General features: G+C 43.8%; 3 protein-coding genes across 11 annotated transcripts; all 3 read left to right on the top strand.

The window, feature by feature from the left end:
• Positions 1-2180: 2180 nt before the first annotated feature.
• On the top strand, positions 2181-10290 carry LOC114769874 (myotubularin-related protein 9). 5 transcript variants are annotated; one of them, XM_028963322.1, is made up of 11 exons: positions 2181-2421; positions 2987-3043; positions 3547-3655; positions 3741-3866; positions 4867-5037; positions 6077-6294; positions 6441-6602; positions 7122-7263; positions 8586-8806; positions 9612-9763; positions 9978-10290. In XM_028963322.1, exons 1-11 carry the CDS (start codon positions 2225-2227, stop codon positions 10073-10075), a joined length of 1653 nt encoding a protein of 550 aa, XP_028819155.1. In that variant the 5' UTR covers positions 2181-2224; the 3' UTR covers positions 10076-10290. The 5 variants fall into 5 exon arrangements, with proteins under 5 accessions (XP_028819155.1, XP_028819061.1, XP_028819342.1 ...); XM_028963228.1 differs by having other exon boundaries at positions 4864-5037; XM_028963509.1 differs by lacking the exon at positions 2987-3043.
• Positions 10291-10902: 612 nt separating this feature from the next.
• On the top strand, positions 10903-14397 carry tdh2 (L-threonine dehydrogenase 2). Of its 2 annotated transcripts, XM_028988281.1 has the most exons (9): positions 10903-11013; positions 11146-11338; positions 11653-11695; positions 12032-12102; positions 12286-12435; positions 12543-12715; positions 12814-12904; positions 12987-13256; positions 13565-14397. In XM_028988281.1, exons 2-9 carry the CDS (start codon positions 11161-11163, stop codon positions 13708-13710), a joined length of 1122 nt encoding a protein of 373 aa, XP_028844114.1. In that variant the 5' UTR covers positions 10903-11013; positions 11146-11160; the 3' UTR covers positions 13711-14397. The 2 variants fall into 2 exon arrangements, with proteins under 2 accessions (XP_028844114.1, XP_028844124.1); XM_028988291.1 differs by lacking the exons at positions 10903-11013; positions 11653-11695 and having other exon boundaries at positions 11155-11338.
• A 157-nt stretch (positions 14398-14554) lies between these two features.
• srrm1 (serine/arginine repetitive matrix 1) lies at positions 14555-24298 on the top strand. Of its 4 annotated transcripts, none has more exons than XM_028991186.1 (17): positions 14555-14672; positions 15554-15643; positions 15722-15844; positions 17707-17877; positions 17960-18054; positions 18152-18361; positions 19136-19324; positions 19622-19741; positions 19825-20081; positions 20529-20615; positions 21098-21184; positions 21419-21560; positions 21645-21731; positions 21966-22448; positions 22559-22751; positions 22892-23071; positions 23569-24298. In XM_028991186.1, the coding sequence occupies exons 1-17, from the start codon at positions 14652-14654 to the stop codon at positions 23578-23580; spliced, it is 2547 nt and encodes an 848-aa protein (XP_028847019.1). In that variant the 5' UTR covers positions 14555-14651; the 3' UTR covers positions 23581-24298. The 4 variants fall into 4 exon arrangements, with proteins under 4 accessions (XP_028847019.1, XP_028847009.1, XP_028847037.1 ...); XM_028991176.1 differs by having other exon boundaries at positions 23562-24298; XM_028991204.1 differs by lacking the exons at positions 22892-23071; positions 23569-24298 and having other exon boundaries at positions 21625-21731; positions 22559-22734.
• Positions 24299-24652: the final 354 nt, after the last annotated feature.

The following is a 24652-nucleotide window of genomic DNA, read 5'->3' as shown; positions in this document are numbered from 1 at the left end:
CAGCTCTTGTTCGTATTGTCTGTTCCACCTTAAACACTGCTCAACATGCAGCAATACTATTTATTTTACATGGAAATGTCCATATTCATCGCAAATCTACATGCACATGAGCAGGTCAATTTTACAGTGAAAAATGTTTTGGGCCACAAAGGTATTAGTTGATACTATTTCTGCACATTCTAATTTACCCCAAACAAGTGCATTTTCAGTGGGCCAAGGTTCTTAAACTGTAGGGTTTTTTGTAAAAGAATGCCAATTCACACTTCCCGTGTGGAATTTTCATTGAAAATAGTTCAGAATGTTGAGTGGGCACAGAGACCATCACTTTATACAGATTTATACAAAAAGTTGTTTATTTCTGAAACAGATTCCCTGGCTGTAAGCCTCACTGAGCTGTACCCCCTACAGGCGCAATACAGGTATTGCAGCCTGCTGAGCAGTTTTTAGGTGGAACCAGTCAGAGAATCTCCTGCCGCCCAGTTGACTTAATCTTTACTAAAATAATCATGGATAATTCAGACTAAAATAAGACTAAAATACTCAGACCTTTGGTCAACTGAAACTTGACTAGACCAAAATTGTATGGACATGTTAGCTTGACACAAAGACTAGACTAAAACTAAAAGACAGGGCGCCAAAAATAACTATACAAGCAATGTATAGTTGTTAAGAAAATTTCACATGGGAACTGTGCATTGGATTGATGAATGGCATGAAATGATGAATGGCAAAAAAACTACAGTTTAACAGCTCTGGGACACTGAAAACTCACTTGTTTAGGATAAATTATAATGTATAGAAATAACTAATAGTTTTCTGGCCCAAAACATTTTTCATTCCACGTAGATTAAATAGTATTGCAGGCTTCTCACCTGCTGAGCAGTATTTAAGTGAGAACTGACAATTTGAATAACGGGCTAACTTCAGCATCTCTAAATTCTATCAATATATGCGGGATGTGAGCACGAGGTCCTCGGCGTGCCTGCTTACTGCTGCTGCTGCTGGGATGAAGTCTCACACCTGTGGAAAGGGGAGGGAGGCGAGCTGCTCCCCCCCAAAAAAACACATTTCATTCATAATATTGTCAATCCAACTTCATTATGTCACAATTGAATTTTCCTGGGTTGTGCAAAATCACAGAAAAAATACAAACCAAATCTGTGCACTAATTTCCATTCATTTACAATGGGGTGATCCTCGGGATGGATGATGGGTGTTAAAAATGAAAATGAACAACTATGGAAGATAGACAAGAAAAGGTCAAATGTCTACCTGGTTAAATTCAGTATGGTTCCGACAACAGATTTCACAATAAAATATGTTATTATAAAAGTGAAAGTGATTGTCATCACTGGCCCAAATGTATATAATTCTAAATGTGGTTTATGTCTCTGTGTGGGGGGCCAGAGGGGGTGTTCGCCCACGGCACCAAACAGGCCGATGTCCTCCACGAGGTGAAAATGGAGACATTGGAGTGGAGTCGTGCTCTGAGCGGTGTTGGTCGTGCTGGTTCTAGTGGTCTGGGGGAGATGGTTGAGGTAGCGGATTGCTTCTTAAAAAAACAAAAATATCAATGTGACCCGCCACCTAAACTAAAAGATATTAGGGTGGTAGTAGCCTAGTGGGTAACACACGCTCGCCTATAAACCAGAAGACCCAGGTTCAAATCCCACTTACTACCATTGTGTCCCTGAGCAAGACACTTAACCCTGAGTGTCTCCAGAGGGGGGACTGTCCCTGTAACTATGATTGCAAGTCTAAATTCTGTAAATGTAGATATTTATTACCTACATTTATTACCTATGCCAAATGTTATCCGGCTGCTTTTTCTCAGTTCACGACCAGTGACAAATAAATCTCTTGAATCTCACATCCATTTGTTAATCTTTCAATTTTATTAATCTTTTAATAAAATTTATTTTATTAATCTTTTAAAGTTTTCAAAGAAGCACAGCATATGTCATCATTTGACACACACACATATCTGACTCACATTATAATATATACGATGGTGACATAAAAGTCACTCTGTTAGGCTTTAGGCTTCAGTTCAATCGGATTATTTCGCCACCATTTTTGTAGTCTTCAGCCACCGCCCCCCTGTTCTAAAAAACACGAACTCTCTTCCTGCTTCTTTCTTTTTCTTTTTTTTTTTTTTTTTTTGTCGTCGAGCGCACTGCTCGGGCGGGGCGTTTGTTCAACTCGCCACACGCCCAGAAGCGCCATGGAGCTCGCCGAGCACATCAAGACGGCGACCGTGGAGCGCGTCGTGCTGACGCGGCCCTTCCAGGCGCCGGCGAGGGGCGCGCTGTGCCTGACGGGACACCACCTCCTGTTCTCCGGCCGCGACGGGGACGGGGACGGGGACCGGGGACGGCAGCTGCTCCTGCTGCTCAGAAGCGTCGATGCTGTGGAGAAACGGTCAGTCGGTGTTTGGAGGTTTGGAGAAGGTTTGGACGCACCTTCTCGTTTTCGGTTTTCTTTATTTTCATGACCATTTACGTTGGTAGATTCTCACTGAAGGCATCAAAACTATGAATGAACACATGTGGAGTTATGTACTTAACAAAAAGTAGAGACCTGGCCTCCACAGTCACCGGACCTGAACCCAATCCAGATGGTTTGGGGTGAGCTGGACTGTAGAGTGAAGTGCTAAACACCTCTGGTTCATTCATTGTTTTGATGTCTTCAGTAAGAATCTACCAATGTTAATGGTCATGAAAATAAAGAAAACACATCGAATGAGAAGGTGTGTCCAAACCATTGGCCTGTACTGTATAAAATTCATACAAAGTTTCTGAAATTAGGCCTTGCAACGCAGGACGCCATCTATAAAATGAATAATAATAAAGTTTTAACTGTATGTAAAATGTCACATGCATCTCCTCTCTTTGCATGTTTAACCTGACATTAGCTTAAATGTCCATGAAGATGTCCTTTCCTAACTCCTCGTTAGAACTAACACGTGAACTGTTCCTTCAATCAGTGTGGAGAACCTGCTAGGACACACCAGGCACGGCCTTAGTGCAGGCCAGAGTCTAAGGTTTGCAAGTTTACTGCGTGTGCCTTTTTGTCCGATTCTGCTTATAAGCATTCACAGAAAAAAAAAAAAAAAAGTCTTTATGTATACCTTTGTATAATGGTGTACATAATTGGTATGTATAATTGTATATGAATAAGTTTCCATCCGTGGAGTGTGAGATGTGTGCTCACGTAGTGCCTTAGTTACATAAAGAGATAAAGATCGGTAAATAAAGACACAGAGGTAATATTTATGCCCGCCTTGCTGCGTCTGGCTGAATGTTGTCCACACTGCTGCTTGTCGTCTGAGAGACAAACAGCGTTTCTTTCTCTCGCTTCTGTTCGCTGAAGCTGCAGCATTTTGTGCCATACCGCAGCCTGTCAAACAGGAAAAAAAGCCCACGACAGACACACACACACACACACACACACACATAACTGGCCCAGCTCACTTGCTTTCGCTTTGACTTGTACAGTGTGCACCGCGCAGCGCAGAGGTTCTAAACGACTCTGTTCGACACACAGGACGGTGGCGTCCTCCGGCACGATCACCTTAAAATGTAAGGACCTGTGTGTTCTCCAGCTGGACATCCCTGGGATGGAAGAGTGCCTTAACATCGCCAGCTCCGTCGAGGTAGGTGGACTGTTGACAGCCCGAGCCCCCTCCGCGCCCCTGTCCACACGTCGTAATCTAGAATGTCTTCCATTCCCCTCTGCAGGCCCTCTCCGCCCTGGACAGAGTCACACAGATGTACCCGTTTTTTTACAGGCCGTCCAACTCCAGCCTCGATGGCCCGTGGGGTCTGTCAACGCCCGAAAAGGATCTTGTCCAGCTGGCAGGACTAGTGAGTTGGCGGGAACGAGGTTTTGTCTGAGCAGTGTGGAAGTGCTGTTCTGACAAAGGAAATGAAATGAGACGGTTGTGACCCCGAGTGGCTGTCACATCCTTCTCCTCTCTAATGGAGTCATTGTGTTCGGCTCTCCAGCAGTAATGGTGAAACGTAGAAGGCTTCCTCAATTTTCTTCTTTTACAATGAGCACCGTTGCAGAAAATATTTGGCTGTCTGATTACTGACATTATGACTGGCAAGTAGCCCCATTTCACTGCTTTACGCCGGAGGCAAGTGTACGAAAATGAACCGTCCACAGTCAGTACTGCAGTAAAACACGGCGCAAACAATGACGTTGTACTACAATTAGGATATCAAGAATAATAACCAATGACAATAACTGCATTTAGACACACAAAGCAACTGTGAATCCTAAAAAAAATGATCTCAGAGACTCCTGGCCGGTACCACTGAGCGGTTATAGTGATGAGAAGTGTAAATATTCCCAGCAAGTTCACAAACAAGGAGAGAAAGAGATTTAATGCTCTTTTTAGATTCACATAAGTAATATTTATATTGTGCTATTTTCTGTTGAATACGTTACAACACTGTCGTTGAGGCTAATTAACAATCCTTTTGTAATGGCGATTCAGAATGCCGTGCCAGAGCTCTCAAAAAAATTATGAAATAATGAAATTTATTCATTACACGTGAAAGGTGGTCACAATTTTTTCGAGCGGTCTTACACGATAAGTGCGACGCTATACACTAACTGTGAAAGCTGAAAATCTCCCATTTTAAACTCCATTTATGAAACTTCATTAACGATCTAGTTCTGGCTGCCAGAAATAATTACGCACCAACGAAACGGCTAGTTAATTTCTTATCATCAACAAGAAAGATGTTAATTCCGTTCAGAAATATTATTTGCTGGTTTGCTCACCCTGTTTTTAATGCCACTCTGTGAAGCAGTTAATCTGTACTTTTTGTCCCTCTTCCCATCATCTCCCAGCAGGACAAGTGGAGGGTGAGTCACATCAACTCAGATTACTCGGTCTGTCCGACCTACCCGGCTGCAGTTATAGTACCGCGGACCGTCGATGACCAGACACTGGTGAAGGCTGCCCAGTTCCGGCAAGGTGGGCGTTTCCCTGTGCTATGCTACTACCACCAGAAAAATGGCACGGTGAGAGAATTTCAGGCTTACAGGAAAATGGAAATGGATTTGTCTGTGGTTCAATCTGGATGGAGTTGATAGTAATTGTTTTGTGTAGAATACGCCAAATAGTAGACATATGATACAATTTCATCAAAGTTTGAATAATATGTTGGGTGGAAATGTCCATGGAACTGCTCAAAAAAAATTAATGGAACACAAAAACAAGAAATCCTACATCTGAATTAATAAAATATTACATAGTTGAATGTGCGCACAAAAATTATTGATCTAAATCAAATTTAATCAACCCATGGAGGTCTGGATCTGGAGTCACACTCAAAATGAATGTGGAAAAAAACACTATAGGTTTTTTGATGATTTGATGTAAAGTCCTTAAAACAAGTAAAAATGAGGCTCAGTAGAGTGTGTGGCCACCATGAGCCTGTATGACCTCCCTATCACTCCTGGGCCTGAGGTGGTGGATGGTTTCCTGAGGGATCTCCTCCCAGACCTGGACTAAAGCATTCTCCAACTCCCGGACAGTCTGTGGTGCAATGTGGCATTGGTGGATGGAGCATGATGTGCTTGATTGGATTCAGGTCTGGGGAACGGGCGGGCCAGTCCATAGCATCAATGCCTTCATCTTGCAGGAACTGCTGATACTCTAGCCACATGAGGTTTAGCATTGTCTTGTATTAGGAAGAATCCAGGCCCAACTGCACCAGCATATGGTCTCACAAGGGGTCTGATGATCTCATCTTGGTACTTAATGGCAGTCAGGCAACCTCAGGCGAGCACATGGAGGGCTGTGCAGCCCCCCCCAAAGAAATGCCACCCCACAACATTACTGACCCACTGCCAAGCCGGTCATGCTGGAGGATGTTGTATCAGAATGTTCTCCACAGCATCTCCAGACTGTCACGTCTGTCATGTGTGCACAGTGTAAAACAATTAGGGGAAACAAGTAATATGGTGCCACCAGGGGCACCCCAACGTCAACGTTTTTGTCCTTGGTGAACTGCCTGAACGCATGAGCAATGCTTACTGTCAGCTTTCTGTGTTTCAGGTGATCATGCGCAGCAGCCAGCCATTGCCTGGAGCCAATAGGAAACGTTGCAGGGATGACGAGCTCCTCCTTCAGGCGGTGATTGATGGCTCGGAAGTGGCTTACATTATTGACACCCGCTCTGGCCAGCAAGCTCAACAAGCCAGAATGACAGGAGGAGGGTTTGAGTCCAAGACCTTTTATAATTCGTGGAAGAGGCTCCACCGCCACTTGGAGAGGTCAGTTTATGACCAGAAAATGAAATAAAGTAACTTGGAACAACACTAGCATTGGCTGTGTAACTGAATCTATTGGCTTTAATATGGTGAGTCACAGACACCTCAAATTCATATTGTTGAACATGAGAATGTGTGTCTCTTTTCAGGGGCAAGGTTCTGCAGGAGAGCCTGATAAAGCTGGTTGAGGCCTGCAGCGACCAGTCTCACAGTGTGGACCGCTGGCTCAGTAAGCTGGAGAACTCAAAGTGGCTCACACATATCCACAGCGCACTGTCCACAGCAGGGCTAGTGGCAGAGTGTGTGGAGAGGTGAGCCAAATCACAGTGACACACACTCCTGCTTCTTACAGACACAAGTAACTTCAGTTACCTGAGCCTGAATACATCCAGTTCAAAATACAACCAGATATAATTTGACCATCATCAGCATATAATCAAGGTTTACCTACAGTCTATATTGTCCATTTTACATTAGAGGAAGTGCTATACTGTGCGACATTGGCAGTTGAACCATTAACACATATTAAATTTCTTAGTGAGTATATAGTCAATAAGGTCTGCTGTTGATAATAAAGCCTATTAAAACCCTACTGAGAAACATACATTTTAATAAAAATGTATATTTAAAAATGTATTTTGCAAAATGTCGACATTTTAAAAAATATATTTTAAATCAAAGTTCTTATAGCATGCTGTTCACCTACTAGTTGTTACCTTCTTATTAGTATTTGATAATAATGTAATACACTAAGGGACATTATCAGTATTGTTTCTAAATCTATTTTGTATGCTTTTTGAATTCTTTTACCCTTGTGGTGATACCTGAAGGGACGGCCACTCAGTTCTCATCCATGGATTTGAGGGCACTGATAGCACGTTGTTAGTGACCACCCTGGCACAGCTTATTCTGGATCCAGATGCCCGCACCCTTAGGGGCTTTTTGGCCCTGCTGGAGAGAGAGTGGGTACAGGTGAGCCTCGTCCAGACAAAGAAGGCTAGAGCTCAGATATTTACACTCACTATCCATAACCGCTTTGTCCTTTTACCCTGGGTCATGGCTGCCAGAGCCCAAAACAGCGGGAGGTCTATTCTCTATATCTGTTCAAATCCAAATTTTATTTGTCACGTACACAGTCATACACGGAATGATTTGCAGTGAAATGCTTTTGCGACTGCTATGGACTGCTAATATTGCAATTATTCAAGTTAAATACTTGGACAATTTAGGAGTTTAGGAGTGGGGGAACTTTTTGAAGATATAGGGCAGGGGGGTCCAAAATATGGCCCTGTAGGCCAACTGATGCATTTTTTTATTGGCCCTCAGCTAATTTAAAAGATATAATTAAATATAGCCCACACATAAAAGTGGTTCTGAACCGCATCGTCAACTGAGCGCACAAAAGTTTTTCACATACCAAGCCCGTACAGTGCAGTGCTGTACTCTAAATGCCATCGCATTTCATTGGATGCACGCCTGGAGACTGTCCTTCACTGCACCCAGCAGAGCACGCACAGCAAGCCTCTGCGGGCAGCCCGGTCAAAGATGAATGTTGAGACTCATTAACACACAACAAATAGAAACACAGCATTGAAACACCGCGAGGAAAGACAAAAATGTCAGATGCTGTACGTCTGTTTCCTCTAATGAGATGACATGCGAAAGGAATATTCAGTCTGTTCAGCTCAAAATACATGTGTGAGCAAACATTTTCTCTGTTCAGTTGGAACAAAAGTAGATTGAAAACCAAACTGACGGACAGCCATCTCTGTGAAATCCTTTGCATTTCAACCACCCAACTTACTCCTGACCTGCAAGCCATCCATCACTCTCCCACTGAGTGCTTCGCTATTCTCATTATAAGTGAGATAAAAAATATATTATTCATGTCTTAATAAAAAGTTTGGACACCCCTGATATAGGGTGACGCTGTTATTCTCGTAACTTGAACCGATGAATCACAGTCTAGACTGAGACATTTTGTTAAATATTGTGATACAATGTTTTGGCTATGTTGCTCCTGCTCTGCTTATCATTATTTAGCTCAGTTCTTTATTTCTCAAATCTCCATCCTCAGACAGTAAGTTCTCCATATCTTCTTATCACATTGCTTTTTAGGTGCTAGAATAGAAAGACTAGATTATGGGGTACTGTTCTACCCATTAGCACACTGTGTATACATTATTTATTGGTTGTAGAAGTTACTAAACGTGATGTCAGAGTTTTCTGGCTATATGAATGTTCAGGGTTAAAAAAGAGCCAGCAATTTACTGTAATTTGCTCCTTTACCCCAGGCAGGCCACCCATTTCAGCTGCGCTGTGCTCACTCCGCCTACTCACACACCCGGCTGAAGCAAGAGTCGCCAGTGTTCCTGCTCATGCTGGACTGCGTGTGGCAGCTGTGCCGCCAGTTCCCCCTGGCCATGGAGGTGGGAGAGCCACTGCTGCTGCGGTTGGCCCAGGAGGCCTACGCCTCCAACTACGGCACCTTCCTCTGCAACAGTGAGCAGGAGAGGTGCGTGTGGCGTGCTGCCTCATTAGAGGGACCCTACCCATGCCATGCAGTACAATATAAACGGATCAGTTAGACAGAACACTTGCACAATCACATCTCATCCACAAGGGGACACCAGCTTGTGAAGTAGTGTTGACCAGTGAAGTGATTGTTATTGTGAAACACTGATGCACAGCACATGACAGGCGCCCGGGGAGCAGTGTGTGGGGACGGTGCTTTGCTCAGTGGCACCTCAGTGGCACCTTGGCAGAATGGGATTTGAACCAGTCCCCTGCATTTAACCCATCGCCCTTGGTGAGTAGTGGGTATCCATGAAAGACGGTGCTTTGCTCAGCGGCATCTCAGTGGCACCTTCGAGGGTTAGGATTCGAACCGGCAACCTTCCAATCAACCTTCTGTACCCGGTAGGCCACCACTTCCCCACAATAGTCTGGTCTGCAAGATGGACTATAAAGAAGGATGAGCGGGGACTGGTGGTAAAGTAATGATTGATCTTCCCCAGTACGGACTTTTTTTATGTGAATACATTTTTTGGTTTGGGGATTTCCCTTTTATGAAATATTGGAGTAAAGGAGGACAGAGAGAGCTCTGGTCCCAGGTTCCATTCCCAGGATCATGCTTGAGCTGAGGCCTGGAAGTAATCTGTGTCCTTTTGATTCCACATCCACTTAGATTCACACATGCTGACTTCCATGATAATTGCAAACATCCAGGTAATGATTTTCAGGTGGGTTATATCTGACATGCTAACACTGACACAAACGACACACCTTAACCTGCTGCTGCATATTTTTCAATTCCCTAGGTGTGCTGTGGACATCAAAACCAGAACGCACTGTTTGTTTCAGTTCCTCTTAAGACCTGACAAGAGGGATGAGTACATCAACCCTCTTTACCAGCCAACTCATCTGGCCATCTGGCCCTCTGTGCAGCCCCAATCACTGCACCTCTGGTGGGGTGAGTTACGTGTTGCGCTTGCTATATCCACAGTAACTCACTATGCCTTTGGTATTTTTATTTCATCACAGTCTGACTGTCTTATTTTAGAATAAGATTGCTGCATCTGTAATTATTTTAAAGCAGTTGTGGTCTTGGGGTCTTTCTGTCCTCTATTATGTACTTCCTGGGAAAAAACAATTTTTGTACCGCTCTAACAGAGTTCTTTTGTCAGGCTTCTTCCTGAGGTGGACAGACCATGCCCAGAACATGGCAGAGGCGCGGGAGGTTATGTGGCGCATTGTGGCAGAGCGTTTTGAGGATGAGAGCTGACAACGTACAAATGTGACTGCAAAACCACAGACTTGGATCAGTCATAAGTTCCAGACAAAATGTTTTTACTTCTGAGCCATGGACTGATTTTTCAACACTTCATTTCATTAATATCTTACACCTCTGTGTTTTACTTCACATCAATGGCCTTAAGACATGAAAGCTATATATGTATATATATTAAGTAAAATAAACAAACTTTTATGGGTTTTTCATTCCTGTATAATCCACTAGATGGCTTGGTTCTGCATCTTTACAGTTTCACCGAACTTTGCAAGCTTTTCATAGCACTGTTTCCACTGTTCGTTTCAAGAGCTGTGCACACCTAAAAGTCATATGTTTCGTTTTAAATTATTGTTAATATGTTTTATTGTTGTGTATGTAACTGTGAGTTCAATACAATTTTTAGTATGACACACATGTGAATCTGCAACTTACAAGAAAACTGAATTTACTGTGCACGATGTATGCAGTTTCAATATAAATCAGCAGACGGCAGCAGCGTTTGAGGAATTACGTGATGTGCGAGTGCAAAGTCAGAAACACCCACACGCGGACACACGCCGCTGCGTCAAAAGCCCAGCTCAGCTAAACCTACCTATACAAATCCGCACGGTACAGCTAGTCAGCATGTTTGCCCACATGCCCTGCCGTTCGCCCCGGACAGTGTAGTCGCGTATAATAGAGCAGCGTGAGCCATTGGCCTTTCAGTCGACGCTTCAGAACTACATATCCCGGCATGGCTTGCGCTCGCAACTTGTTCACCCAATGGCTGCTCGGTCCGCTCGAGCAGTGGCCAATCAGAGAGTAATCTTTTAATTCTGACGGCTAAATGCCATGCAATCCGTATGTATTTACTTGAATTAGTTTTACGAGCGCCGTGGTCATTTATGGGATCGTTGACGGGTAGTTGTCCCGCTCAGCAACTTTGACAACAGGTAGGAAACGAATAATCGTCCTGTTCAGTAAGGGAGCTGTGTAATGTGACGGTCATATTTATATTTCTTCACATGCAACGCCTCGGAGACGAAGCAAACCGAGGCTGTGACTTAATTTTTTTTCTCCCTCAGAGGCATTAGCTCGACATGCTGTCCAGTGTGCGGATTTGTTTGCCCTCCACGACTCTCCGCGCTTCCCTGTGCCACGGCTGCCGCGGCGGTGCACCGGTGCGCGGCATGGGCTGGTCGCCGCGCCTGGTAACCCAGTGTAAATGCGAAATCTCCGCGGACCCTTCGTCCGACAACCCCAGGGTCCTCATCACAGGTGAGACGTGCTTTCCTTTCCTTCCTCTAATGGTTTGTAAAGAAGCTGGCTATTCTCAGTCCATCCCCGTTTCTCTTGTAGTTGTTTTTGCCAGACACCACCATTATTTTCTTTCACAACAATAGGCCGTGCAGAACAATGTGAATGGGATGAAAGCAGAGGCAAATGACCCCCCAGGAAAGAATAGGCAACGCAGTTTTTTGTTTTCAGATAAAGCTCCGCTGAATACAATTCTTTTTCTTCTTTTTTTTATATTTATGTATTTTTTTTTGCACACTTAATTTTTCTTCCACACAAACTTTCTTTCCTGAAAGGTGGCCTTGGACAGCTTGGTGTTGGACTGGCACAGTTGCTGAGGTTCGTTAAGCTGAAGTGATTCACTAAGGCACGTTTGAGTACAGTGTACATATCCCATTATTCTTTATGGTTTCAGTCCTAGTCTACAGAACGTTGTAATATTTTCAACATCAATTCGTTGCTAAATTGTGAAGCGTTTTCAACGATTACACAACACAAGTGTATATACATACATTTTATTTTTCATTTTTATTGCTCACCCCTTTGCATGTCTGATCCCAGTTTGCTAAAGGTTTCTGTTGAAGAAACTTCACGCGTAGCTTGTACATGCAGATAAGATGCCAGACTGTTAGACATGGGCGGTATTGGCTAAATGGTTCGCTGTATTTGTGCCAGGCAGCAGTACGGGAGGGAAAATGTGATCCTATCAGATATCAAGAAGCCACCACTGGAGGTCTTCAACAGTGGTATGTTATTCTGGAATTATGTAAAGGGACTGCACTTTTACACATTTTTTTATCATATCATATCATATTTATTATCATAGTTAGGCTGCCATGTCTTATTTCCATTTCTCAAAAATATTTCCATTTTCTCCATGTACAATCCAATTCACTTTAATTCTCATTCCTTGCCCTTTGTTACAACAGGTCCATTTGTCTATGCTGATGTGCTGGACTATAAGAACCTAAGAGAACTGGTGGTGAATAACCGTATCACGTGGCTGGTGCATTACAGTGCACTTCTAAGTGCTGTGGGGGAGGCCAACGTCACCTTAGCACGGACCATCAATATCACAGGTCACACAAAAATGCAAAGATCTAATGGGAAAACAGAAGCATATCTGCAAAAAAACACAAAGATTCAATCATTTGACATTTTCTGTAAACCTCAATTTAACTACCAGGCCTTCATAATGTTTTGGACCTCGCTCTGGAGAACTGCTTGCGTCTCTTTGTCCCAAGCACCATTGGAGCTTTCGGTCCATCCTCACCCAGAGACCCGGCTCCTGACTTGTGTGTCCAAAGGCCACGAACCATCTATGGAGTGTCCAAAGTTCACGGGGAACTGATGGGAGAGGTGAGAAACTTTGTAGAGCATTCATTTAAACATATTCATTCAAGCACAATTATTAACAAACATTTCATCAGGTTTGTGTTTGTTCCTTCTCCAATTAGTACCTTCACCATAAATATGGTTTGGATTTCCGTTGCTTACGCTATCCTGGCGTCATCTCAGCCAACACAAAGCCTGGGGGAGGAACAACAGGTAATGTCAAAGAAGCTTTTTGCATGAGGGTAACATACACAATTTCCTCAGTTGTGCTCTATATGCCGCCATTGTTTTGCAGACTACGCTGTGCAGATTTTCCACGATGCCCTGAGCACTGGTCATCATGAGTGTTACTTGCGTCCTGACACTCGACTCCCCATGATGCATATCGCTGACTGCCACCGGGCCACTGTGGAGTTCATGCAGGCGCCAGAATGCCAGTTGTCGTTGCGCACTTACAATATTGCTGCAATGAGCTTTACACCCGAGGAAGTCGCTGACGAAATACGAAAACATTTGCCCCAACTGAAAGTTACCTACAACCCGGATGCAGTTCGTCAGACTATTGGTAAGTGCATGGTGTTGAATTGTCCTGAATGCAGAATCAGTGTATTTTTTCTTTTTTGTGTGTAGGGTGCTTTTTGGTATAAATGGTGCTGAAACCATTAATACCAACTGGTTCCAGTTGTTGTAACTGGTTCTAATTATTGTTGTAAAAAAAAAATCACGAATATATGCCATAAACCACATTGAAGGTTCCCTTTTGTTTTTCTAAATGTTCTGCCGTGAAATGCATCAGATTTAAAACTTATTACTACATGTTTATTAAGTATAATATAACAAATGTTACTTTTAATACGCTCTCTTTATCTGCAGCGGATAGCTGGCCAGTGAGATTTGACGACTCCAACGCACGCAGAGACTGGGGTTGGCAGCCAGCCTATGGCCTTCCCGAACTCGTCACAGACATGCTGTGCTCCATACGTGAAAAGAGGCGCAACTCTGGCCTGCCAGTCAGATAGCGGCGAACTCGCCACCAGCGACCTCGCCTTAACTCACACCTTCAGTAAAGTAGAAGGAGGATAACTGCAGTTACTCAAACCTGGGAATCCTCTTCTACACTAGGAACGCTCTTACCACGTGGAGTTTTCCGTAAAACCACAATGTCATTACAGAGAAGAAAACAGTGGACGCACATCAAGAATTCTAATGTACTCTCTAACCAGCAGTCTTACTCTTTATCAGGGAACTATACTGTCAACCAAACTGTTATGCCAATTCCATTTCTGTTGTTTTAATCGTGACAGGGAGAGATTTTAAACCCTCGTTGTGTTTAAAACCTGCTTTCGCACAAGATTCTGGTTCATTATCTCATCGGGTCTAATGCCTTGCTCAAAACCAGGTGGTCACGGTTTCTGCTGCGTTGTTTGGGTGGAATAAAGAGGATGATACCGACTGAGGATACACAATGACTACAACACTTTTACTAACAGGGATGCTGTTGGACAAATCCATCCTCTTAATTTTAGATCTGAAATAGTAGCGGTGCTATTAAACAATCTATACGCATATTTACCAACGGTGTGATTTGGGGGGGCAAATGATTATTGTGTTAAGGAAATAAATGAAACCAGCCTCATTAAACAATGCATAATGAATAATTGCAGTGTAATGTGCTTATAAAACGTTAAATAAATGGCATCAAACTCCGCGTTGGCATGACAATACATTTCTCGAACGAGATAGGTACGTAGATGATTTTTGGTGTCGTTCGTGAAACGTTTTTCGGGAGCACGTTACAGTTCCGCCTTCAGCTCCACATGGCAAACCGGTCACGACCATCCCGGCCCCTCCTTCTCCCATCGGGGGTGGGGGCAGCACCGAGGCGCGTAACCGCAGTGCATTGTGGGTCGCTGGAAGCACGCATTCTCTGCTTCGCCCTTTCGCACGCCAGTGGGATAAAATGGACGCGGGTTTCTTCCGCGTAAGTGACGTTGTTTTTAATGTTCGGCTGCTTAATTTGGTCGAATGGAAATGTTTGACGTGTGTGTGTGTGTGCATTGTGGTCTGTGGCGTTTTACTGCGTCTGGTTAGCGAAAGGACCGGCGCCATTCGGCCGCAATGATAAGTTATATTGCTATGCTAACCGCACAAAAAATGGCGGCCCGTGTGAGAAGACGGCCTGGCCGCTAACGCGGACTAATACATGTTACCTTCACAGGACGTAATGATTTGTCGAGTGTTGCTCTGTAAATAACAGACTTTTTGATGATGCCATTTCACCATTTTAAACCGATACTTAATGCCCCAAGGGGGGTGGCCAAGCGTTAATTCATTGACATTGCTAGGCTAATTAGCCCACCAGCTAATACACGAAGTAATGAACAGTGGAGCACACGTTCATTTGTGACTTCTAGTCGGCTTTGATTAATTTTCCACGAATTAATGTAACGCTAATTATAGAGTACATATTTTAAGTACACGTTGGCTAGATTAATTTGTTTAAATGCAAATACCAGTGTCAGCCAAACGCGGCCCAGTATAATGTAATGTGTTGTTGTATTAGGTCATATTCAAATCCAACGAAAATTCTTGATCACTCTTAGATATCGGCCTGGAAAAGCAGTGGAAGTCGCTGTGTGGTAGCGTGTTAACCGGACGTGGCTGCAAAATGCAGTAATGGCCTTTGTGACGCGTTCAATATAAAATGCGACTGAAACACGCGGGGGCGCGGGTTGTAGTTGTCTTGTCACAAAATCACCGATTAAAACGCAAGCTTTATCTTATTAACGTGCTAAGATGTGATTTGTATCACTGAAACCCATGTTTTGCCATGTGGTGTAACAGTTGTGCGTACTCACACAGGGCACCAGTGCGGAGCAAGACAATCGCTTCAGCAACAAGCAGAAGAAGCTACTGAAACAGCTGAAGTTTGCGGAATGTCTGGAAAAGAAGGTATTGGGGATTACACTGTCATCCACAGGTACTTCCTCCATGACTTCCTCGTACTCATCATTTATCTGGATTTGGCAGGTGGATATGACCAAGGTCAACCTGGAAGTCATCAAACCTTGGATCACCCAGCGAGTGACCGAGATCCTGGGCTTCGAGGATGATGTCGTCATAGAATTTATTTTCAACCAGCTGGAAGAGAAGGTAGTGCCTTTTGATGTTTCATCTCACTTCAAATGTTCTTCAGATGCTATGAATTTACATTCACTTTTGTCTGAGGTTCTTGTCAGGTTGGGTGGGGGACTTTAGAATTGGGAGGTGACTAGTATTAGTTACCATTAGAGTTTACTCAAACCTTGTAGCCTAACAACAAAATTAGTGTGTTCGGTCACTGTATAATTGTCATCTAGGACTTTTTCTGTGTTATGAAAATGCCCTTTTGAACCACAGTTTTCTAATGATAATGTGATTTATGATTTAAAAGGCCTGAACCAATATGGATGTTATACCTTGCATCAGAAGTGTAGCAACAACACCTAATTAGATCTCTCCTGAGCCCAAAGTCTCACTGAATCCATCTCTCCAAACTGATGCAGTTTGTTTTTTGAGGTGAGTTATGTGCAGGGACTGGCTTCATATCAGTGGTAGAAACACTATCATACTGATATACATACCACATTTGTCTCTAATCCACCAATGTCATCTAGATGGTGTACAAGGATCTCGCATTACATTTAGCTCAGTATATTTAGATTTTGTCTGTTACAGACATCCAGAATGGCTTTTACCACTTCATCCTTTTATAGTTTTTATCACCCTGAGGGTGCGTCAGCATGTGATCAATACACTGAATCACTTTCAGAAAACAGTTTAAATTTTTTGTTAGATCTTAAATTAAAGTTGTAGATTTTCAGCTGATGTGTTTGTTTTTAAAGAGCTAGGATTTTTTTTTCCTTAAAAGGTTTCGGAGATGAAAATGAAAGTTCGTTTTGTTTGCTAATAAATTGTTTTCAGAAAGAAACATGTTAGTTGGCTTGGGGTAAGTTGCCCCCCAAAAGTATACTTTTAAATGCCATGCATTGTGGTAAGGAAACTCTAGTAATTCTTTTCTCTTAGTTGTTTTAAATAAAATCCCTTTATATGCCCTGTTTACTCATTATTGCTTGTTCGTCTCTTGCAATTTAGATAAATGATATAACATTAAACTCAAGGTGGTTGAGTCTCAAGCAGTAGGGAGGCGGATGCAAGCCAAGGGAGCGTCTCTTACTGCAGGAGTCCCGGGCACTCCGTCCCCCCACATCCCACGGGACGCGCTGAAGACATCGGGACTGTACTTGCTTTTTTGGGGTTTTGATGCATTCTGTTTTGTGGTTTTCTGTTGATTTACCTTATGACTAAACTGTGGGGAGACTCGTTTGTTTTGGTTTAGTGGGTCGGTTCTAGGCTTAGCCTGCTCATACTTAAAGTATGGTTTAAGAAGTATCCGTTTGAGACCTTTTTGGTAGAGCGATATGCATTTATTTTTCAACTTTTTAGCTTTGCTGTATACAGTAGGTACCTGTATATAGTAATGCATGCTCAGTCATTTTGTCTAGAATGACATTTAAAAGTTATGTCTCCCCTCAGATATCGCTATACTGGGCTTTACCTCTCATGCACACAGCATGTGGAATGGCAGGACATCAGTTCTTCTTCCACATTAATAAAATTGATTAATATACTGCCATCTGAAGCAGGTTCATCAAGGTTTACAGCTTTTCCATGTGCTGTGTGCTGGTGTTAAATCCCCCAAAAAATGGGGTGGAATTTAGAGCTCAGGCTTTAAGTGCATGAGCACAGGGTAGGTTCCAGTGACTGTCCCATGGGTTATTATTCTAGTGCAGCTACCAGTTTTAATACCTTGGTCTGTAAATTGTAGCGGACGTAGCTGCAGCTTGAAGGGTGTTAGGGAGATGGGGGCCATATCCCACCCCCTTTCAATGGGCTCGTCCAATCTCTCTTATCTTGTCTGTCTGTCTTTTTTCCCCCCTCTCTTTCTCTCTTCCCCCATTGTGTGTACATTACAGAATCCTGACAGTAAGATGATGCAGATAAACCTGACGGGCTTTCTGAATGGGAAGAACGCTCGAGAGTTCATGAAAGATCTGTGGCCGCTGCTGCTGAGTGCTCAGGAAAACATTGCTGGGATCCCCACTGCCTTCCTAGAACAGAAAAAGGAGGAAATCAAACAAAGACAGGTGGGTGATCACTAACCCAAGATTGGTTGTGGATTTTGGCATCACAAGTAGCACTATGCATTTTTATCTCTTTTACTTACAGATCGAGCAAGAAAAGCTTGCATCTCTGAAGAAAATTGATGATGAGAAAAGAGAAAAAGAGAACAAAGATCGGGCTCAATCCAAAAGCCCTAGAAGGTAAGGAGTGTCACTGATTGAGATATTCAGTTATACTTTCATACATTGGACTTGAGGGCTGGTCTTCCTTCCTTATGAATTGGCTTTGACTTTGTAGGAGGAAGTCACGGTCTCCATCTCCTCGGAGACGCTCTCCAGTGAAGAGGGAACGGAAGCGCAGTCATTCCCGTTCCCCCAGGCGCAGGCCCAGTCCACTTGCCTCGCCCCAACCTTCTCCTCCCAAGACCACAGAAGAACCTCTGCCTGAACCTGACCAATCAGAAAGTTCGAAGCCAGAGCTGCTCATTCAGGAGGCGTCATCCACCAGGTATCAAAATGGACATGACTCTTGAATTGAACTGTAGGGCTGAACGATTTTAAGGAAAAATAGAATTGCTTTTTTATATATTACAATTGCGATTTTTATATATTACAATTGCAATTGTTTTTTCCCCCTAAGTCTGTTCAGTATTCACTAACTATTATGTATTAAAAACTAGCATAACTCTACATTGAAGTATGAACATCACTGTAACTAGTTGAGAGTGAGCATTCTTGCTCCTGTTTAAGTGGCTGTGGCTTTAGCACATCTGATTGGTGAGTGGGCCAGTGTTCAATCTACCCCTTCGAAATACTCAAACCAGGAATGGAGGACAGGCTGATCTTATCAGTCTGAGTTTACAGAGATCTACAACATGATGTTATTGTCTCACGGGGAGTTTAGATAAGCACAGATATTTTTTGCATTGAGGCCGGCAACAAGTGTCTCGTTGCGCTCAGCTTGACACTTTGTGAGAGGAAGCACAAACAGGAAGTACAGCACATACAGCCCTTCAGACGGTATGGATTCTGTTGCTGTCTCCTTTCTGCCTGCCTCTCCAGTGCCCCAGGGGGTCACCAAGGCTCCAGTCTATCACTCACTGACTCGATTCAAGGCAGCATGTTTGCATGTGTCGTCCCACAGCATCCCTGTTGCAGAGTCTGAGGTTGCAAAATAATCGCAGTCATTGCAATTTTGGTTCAATTTTGTTAATCGTTCAGCCCTACTGAACTGTTTATGGTTTTTTGTATTTATTCTGAATATATATTTCCATCTCTCCAGTGATGTTGTCGGAGAGAGTACAAAACCTGATTCTGTGACTGAGGCAAAAGACCCCTCCCCAGAACCAGTACCCAAAAAAGAGGATAGACCCAAACCTCGAGAACGAGAGAAGGATGGTCGTCGGGACCGTCCTCGCCACCGTTCCCGATCCCACTCTCGCTCACGAAGACGACCCAGGTCTCGGTCAAGGTGAGTCAGTTTGTCACTTGTTTTCTAGGTGAATTGGGGACTCAATTGTTTTTAGGTTTGAGCGTATGTATGTATGTCTCCGCCCTGCACCCTATGTCCTGGTATCGCCTGTGACAGCATGACCTTGATTATGAATAAGCTATAATGGATAGTGAGTAATATTTACATTTACAACCAGACACTAATCCAGAGTGATTTATATAAGTTCTTTTTAAAAAATTATCATTTGCCTCATTACATTCCCAAAACTATGGAAATGTATTTTGCTTAGAACAGTTTGTTCTCTTCCATGTAAAGGTCTTATTCTCCTCGCCGAAGATCAAGTCCAAGGAGACGCATGTCCCCTCGAAGGCGGAGCCCACCCAGACGTCCTCCACCAGCACCCAGGCACAGGCGCAGTCGGTCTCCTGTTCGAAGGTGAAATACAATATGAACAAAATAATATTGAAGACTGCTGTCTTAACATTATGCATAAACATAATGATTCTTAACTCTCCAAGGCGCCGATCCCGGTCCGCATCTTCCTCAGGAAGTTCCTCCTCTTCCTCTCGATCTCCCCAAAAAAGAGCTGCAAAGGGCACATCCCGTACACCCCCTCGCAAGATGCCTCGCCAGTCTGACCCCTCCTCAAGTCCCTCTAGGAGACGTGGTCGTACTCCTCCGGGCCCTGATTCTGGCTCTCCGGTGAAGGGAAGACGTTCCCCCTCTCCACACACCAGGAAAGGTAGAGGGTCTCCTTCACCCAACAGGTTGTCAGGTATGCAGTCACCTCTTTTCTATTAATTTCTTGACCCCATATTTCCATCTTCATTTTGCTGAAAGCTCCCGTTGACTTTTTCCAGGTCCTCTTTTGGTGGCTCGCTTTTGGCCCATCTCTGCTTACTTATCTCAATGATATAATGTTACTGCATATGAAGGAATGTAGAATGTGAACTGGGGCATCATGTTGCTATCTTCATTCTTTAGTGTTGTGACCTGGTTCACCCTTGAGATCATTTTACACTTCCACACAGTTGGGAGAGTGAACCAGGCTACAGATGAGACCTGTTTGTAATAATGTTTAAATTATGCATCTTATATCTGTTATATTGAGTATCATTATTACTAGAACCCGAAGCCCACATCAGAGGACACTATGAGTACTACTGTTACCTAAACCTGGCTCTGCCTGAACCCAGCATTCTTTGTTACTGTAATTGTTTAGGTCCAAAAAGAAAACCACCTGCAAGGAACGAGTCTCCCTCTCCAGCCCCCAAAGCGAGACAAGTCCGCTCTGACTTGTCTGAATCTGGTGAGTGTGCATGTTTGCTTGTGTTTATTTCAGCTCTATGGCTACAGATTGCACGAATGAGGCTAAATGAGAAGTGTTCAAATGGACATCCAAGACACTATACACTTGTAGTTTGCCGGTAGTTTTCAGGATGGCCCAAGAACAGAGCAAATTTTTACTTCCCCCTCGTTCATAATGATGATGAATTGGACCCATACTCACAAAGTGTCTCAGGAGTGTACGGCTGCTGATCTAAGGTCAATGTACATTGAAGGTAGGACATGTACAGAATAATTTGGAGATGACTGATCAGCACACTGAGATTTTGTGAATACTGGTGTGGCTGCCCTGCAGCTTGGCTGAATTTGACATCCTTAAGTTGAAACTGTGATCGTTCACTTGGGTGCTGCACATCAGGTGTGAGTGTGCTCTGCGTGGGGTCTTTTTTTTGGCTTTTTCCTCCCCTGGGCACTGAAAGGACCACTCACTGCTTTACGTTTCAGAGGAGGATAAAGGTGGGAAGGGGGCCACCGCAGATTCTGTGCAGCAGCGACGTCAGTATCGCAGACAGAATCAGCAGTCGTCTTCAGGTTGTCACCTTTTTATTTGTTTTCTCTACTTCTTCCTTCTCACCTCCCTTCCTTCATATATTAATTTCTTTCTTTTGCCCCTCTCATTGTCACGAACGTGCATCTGTCATTTGATTTGCTCCCTTGTCACGTGCTTGGGGTGGACGTGCGTTAACTTCCATTTAGGTGTCTGACTTTAACTGCTCTACAATGTCATTAACAGTTTGCTTTCTCGTCTGTTCTGAACGTTTTTAGATACAGGATCCTCGTCTTCCTCTGAGGATGAAGGCCAGAGAAGGCCTGGCAGAGCACCGCCAGCAAGGACTAGAGACATCCGAAGGAGGAGGAGTAATTCGCCTTTATCACCACGTAGACGTCACAGAGACGTCTCCCCCAGGTAACCAAAGTTTTGTCTTGTAGTTGTTTTGAGGTAAAAATAATACTTGTGTAGTTTTCTTCAGGTCTATTCTCCCTTGTTTAGGAAGCGACGCAGTCCATCCCCTGTGCGTCGTCAGCGTTCCCCTTCTCCAAGGCGGCGCAAGTCACCTTCCCCACCCCCTCGACGCAGGTACGGCCGTCCCTCAGTTACGGTGCATGCAGTATAGGTTCAAATGTTGCATATTAACGCCATTTATCCATTATCAGAAGACTAGATAAAAATCCCCCTGCTATTTTTTTTTTTTTTTTTTTTGCTATTTATCTATACCTTGCACATGCAGTTCTTTCTGTAAAAAAATGAGCTATAAAAAATATAGTTGTCAGTGTTTATTTTTATAGCAGGTTTATTTTTCTATCTTTCCAGATCTCCCTCTCCTCCTCGCAGGCGATCTCCATCTCCTAGGCGCTATTCTCCCCCCTTCCAGCGGAGATACAGTCCCTCCCCGGTGCCTCCTCAGAAGAGAAGGCAGTCGGGGTCCCCTCCCCCTAAACGCAGAGCTTCTCCTTCGCCCAAACGCAGGCCATCTAGGTCACCTAAACGCCGTGGTAGTCCTGGCCCAAAGAGACGCTCGCCGCTTCCTGCAGCATCTCCACCACGTCACCGACGGAGCCCCCTGCTGCCCTCGTCGCGGCCAGGCCGAGATGCTCGCTCCCCTCCACCCTCCCATGGTTCCCGACTCTCCTCCTCTCCAGTTAGGCGTGGTCCAGCAAACCGGGGCTCTGCCAGTCCGCAGGCTCGCTTTGCCACCTCCAACTCTTCCCCACAGAGGCGTCAACAGTCGTCACCTCACAATAACAGGCCCATTCGCAGGGTGTCCCGCACCCCAGAGCCACGCAAAACCCAAAGGCAAGATTGTCAGAAATTTGCAGCAGTGTGGCTGCTAAGTTTTATTTTTTATGGGGGAGGTGTAATCCGGTCATTTTAAATATATGTATTTTATTTGTCTTTGTCTACAGAACAACATCTTCAAGCCCCCAGCCAATGAGGAGACGGTCCTCTCGCTCGCTCTCACAATCCCCTCCTCCAGCAGCAGTGAAGCGACCTGCCCCGCCCTCTGCATCCCCGTCACCGTCCCGCTCAGCTAGCGGGTCTCCTGCGCCTCCTGCCAGAAAGGTTTCCAGTGGCTCTGCCAGCCCGTCTCCTACCAAGGTCATTGTCCATCAGTATATTCTCCCATTTGTGCTTATGACATTATGACATTTAGACATGTTGCTTCGGGGGGGACGACTACTGATTGTTTACCTGTCCAGTACAGAAAATATAATGTTTGTTTTTCCCCCTTATTGTAGAATTCGGATGCTGAAGCTGGTGGTAAGAAAAAGAAGAAGAAGAAGGAAAAGAAACACAAGAAAGAAAAGAAGCACAAGAAGCACAAAAAGCATAAGAAGGAGAAGGGCGGTGCAGCGGCTGCTGCTGATAATCAGGGAGGCGCTGAGGTTGAAGGGGATGCAGATTCTGACCGTAAAAAGGTGATGTCCATTCTTCTGTGCCGTACAATGGACGTGAACTTTTCTTATTTTCAATAAATAATTAGATATGAGTCTTTGGTGGTGTCGCGTCAAAGTATGAAATATTAAATAGAGGTTTGTGTTTTCATCTGGTCTTGTCATCAGAACTCAGCTTTGCAAAACACTAAAGTGAGATCTGGAGCTTGCTGCCAGTGTTTTCCTCCTTACTGTGCTGTGTTAAATCACTTCAGCCCTTCGGTCCTCTAGAGATGGCTCTGCTCAGCTGACCTGAGAGCTCCTCTGCCTTTTGTAATTTTCCATTAATGTCCACAGCTTTATAGTATGGATGAGGAATTTGGTTTTCCTTTTTCTGCTGACGTTGATGCAATCCATAGATTTTTAATCTACAAGCAATTCAGTTATTATAGACCCAGTTTGTGTGGTCCTGTGCTGTTGTAAATGATGATGCTTTTCATGAATTGAGAGATAATTAATGCTACCTTTCCATAAGGAATCAGAGAGTGAAGTAGAGGACAGCCTTGATGACCTGGAGAGACATCTGAGGGAGAAGGCGCTTCGTTCTATGAGGAAGGCTCAGATGTCCTGAGGACCCACAGCCACTTTTTCATCAGCTCTCTTGACTTCTATTTCTTTGTTTTTTCTTTTCATCCCCCAGTGGTTAAGCGTTAGAATGTACAAATTGTTCATGCTTTTTAGTTTGGGTTTTTTTTTTATTTTTATTATAAATGATGTTAGCACTGGGTTTCTTGCGGTATAGTCACCTTTCCCTAATAAGTTGAACATACGAGCAAATTGTTTTTATATTTCCATTTTTGTGAGACCATTGCAGGAATCTGTTCAAATCTGAGGTTGGCAAGGAATATGCTTAATGGCCACAGGAAGCAAGTAGTGAGAGCTACTGCATAAGCAGCCTAGCACTGTTTTTTTACCTCTTGTGTGGGTGCATGAAGCTGTCGGTCTACAAAAGTGAAGAGAAATGTAACAAAAATGCACGTCAAAGCTACCAATTGTCTCTCAATCCATCTTTTTTTTTTTTTTTTTTTTTTTCCTGCAGAGCATGATAATGCCAGAGGTACACAACTGTGTGTGCACTGTAAAGTGAAGAATAAGTTCGAACTGTCTGTTTTGCTTTTTTGTAATTTTTAAGTTTTTTTTTCTTTTTTCAAATTGTTGAACCTTACTGTAAATTCCGACTTTGAGAAAGTCACATTAAAAATATTAACCATATGGCTCTTCTATGTATATGTTTTTCTTGCACCAGCAGAAGCATCTGCTCACCGGTAATTGTGACGTCACACATTGCAAAGGCAGTAGACTTATTGCAGCCTTCTTATCGTGAATATGGCTTTATTTTTCGTACTGCAGTAGCGAATAAAGGAGGCCGAAAACAATAAGGGAGAGGTCTCTTTTATGTAGATGCAGTGCAACGTTTTGTTCTTGGAACTGGCAGAAAATCTGAATAGTGAACACTGCAGCTGTCTCTGCGTACAGTTTCTAAGTAAAACTCTAGGCACACTGCAGGAGCTGGTTAATCATTTGGCAAAATAATGTTGTAATTGGAACTGCTCAATGTGTGTGTGT

The sequence above is a fragment of the Denticeps clupeoides genome, chromosome 1 (assembly GCF_900700375.1).
Source record: "Denticeps clupeoides chromosome 1, fDenClu1.1, whole genome shotgun sequence".
Lineage (NCBI taxonomy): Eukaryota > Metazoa > Chordata > Actinopteri > Clupeiformes > Denticipitidae > Denticeps > Denticeps clupeoides.
Note: the sequence above shows the minus strand (reverse complement) of the source record. Positions and strands in the feature narration are given on the sequence as shown.

Bases quoted from the DNA above. Each gene is read 5' to 3' on its own strand.
- tdh2 (XM_028988281.1), top strand. From the start codon at position 11,161: ATGCTGTCCAGTGTGCGGATTTGTTTGCCCTCCACGACTCTCCGCGCT. The intron at 12,905-12,986 runs GTAATGTCAAAG...ATTGTTTTGCAG, and splicing joins GCCTGGGGGAGGAACAACAG to ACTACGCTGTGCAGATTTTC. The intron at 13,257-13,564 runs GTAAGTGCATGG...CTTTATCTGCAG, and splicing joins TGCAGTTCGTCAGACTATTG to CGGATAGCTGGCCAGTGAGA.
- LOC114769874 (XM_028963228.1), top strand. From the start codon at position 2,225: ATGGAGCTCGCCGAGCACATCAAGACGGCGACCGTGGAGCGCGTCGTG. The intron at 3,044-3,546 runs GTTTGCAAGTTT...TTCGACACACAG, and splicing joins AGTGCAGGCCAGAGTCTAAG to GACGGTGGCGTCCTCCGGCA. The intron at 6,295-6,440 runs GTCAGTTTATGA...GTCTCTTTTCAG, and splicing joins CTCCACCGCCACTTGGAGAG to GGGCAAGGTTCTGCAGGAGA.
- srrm1 (XM_028991176.1), top strand. From the start codon at position 14,652: ATGGACGCGGGTTTCTTCCGC. The intron at 18,055-18,151 runs GTAAGGAGTGTC...TTGACTTTGTAG, and splicing joins CAATCCAAAAGCCCTAGAAG to GAGGAAGTCACGGTCTCCAT. The intron at 23,072-23,561 runs GTGATGTCCATT...CCTTTCCATAAG, and splicing joins CAGATTCTGACCGTAAAAAG to GAATCAGAGAGTGAAGTAGA.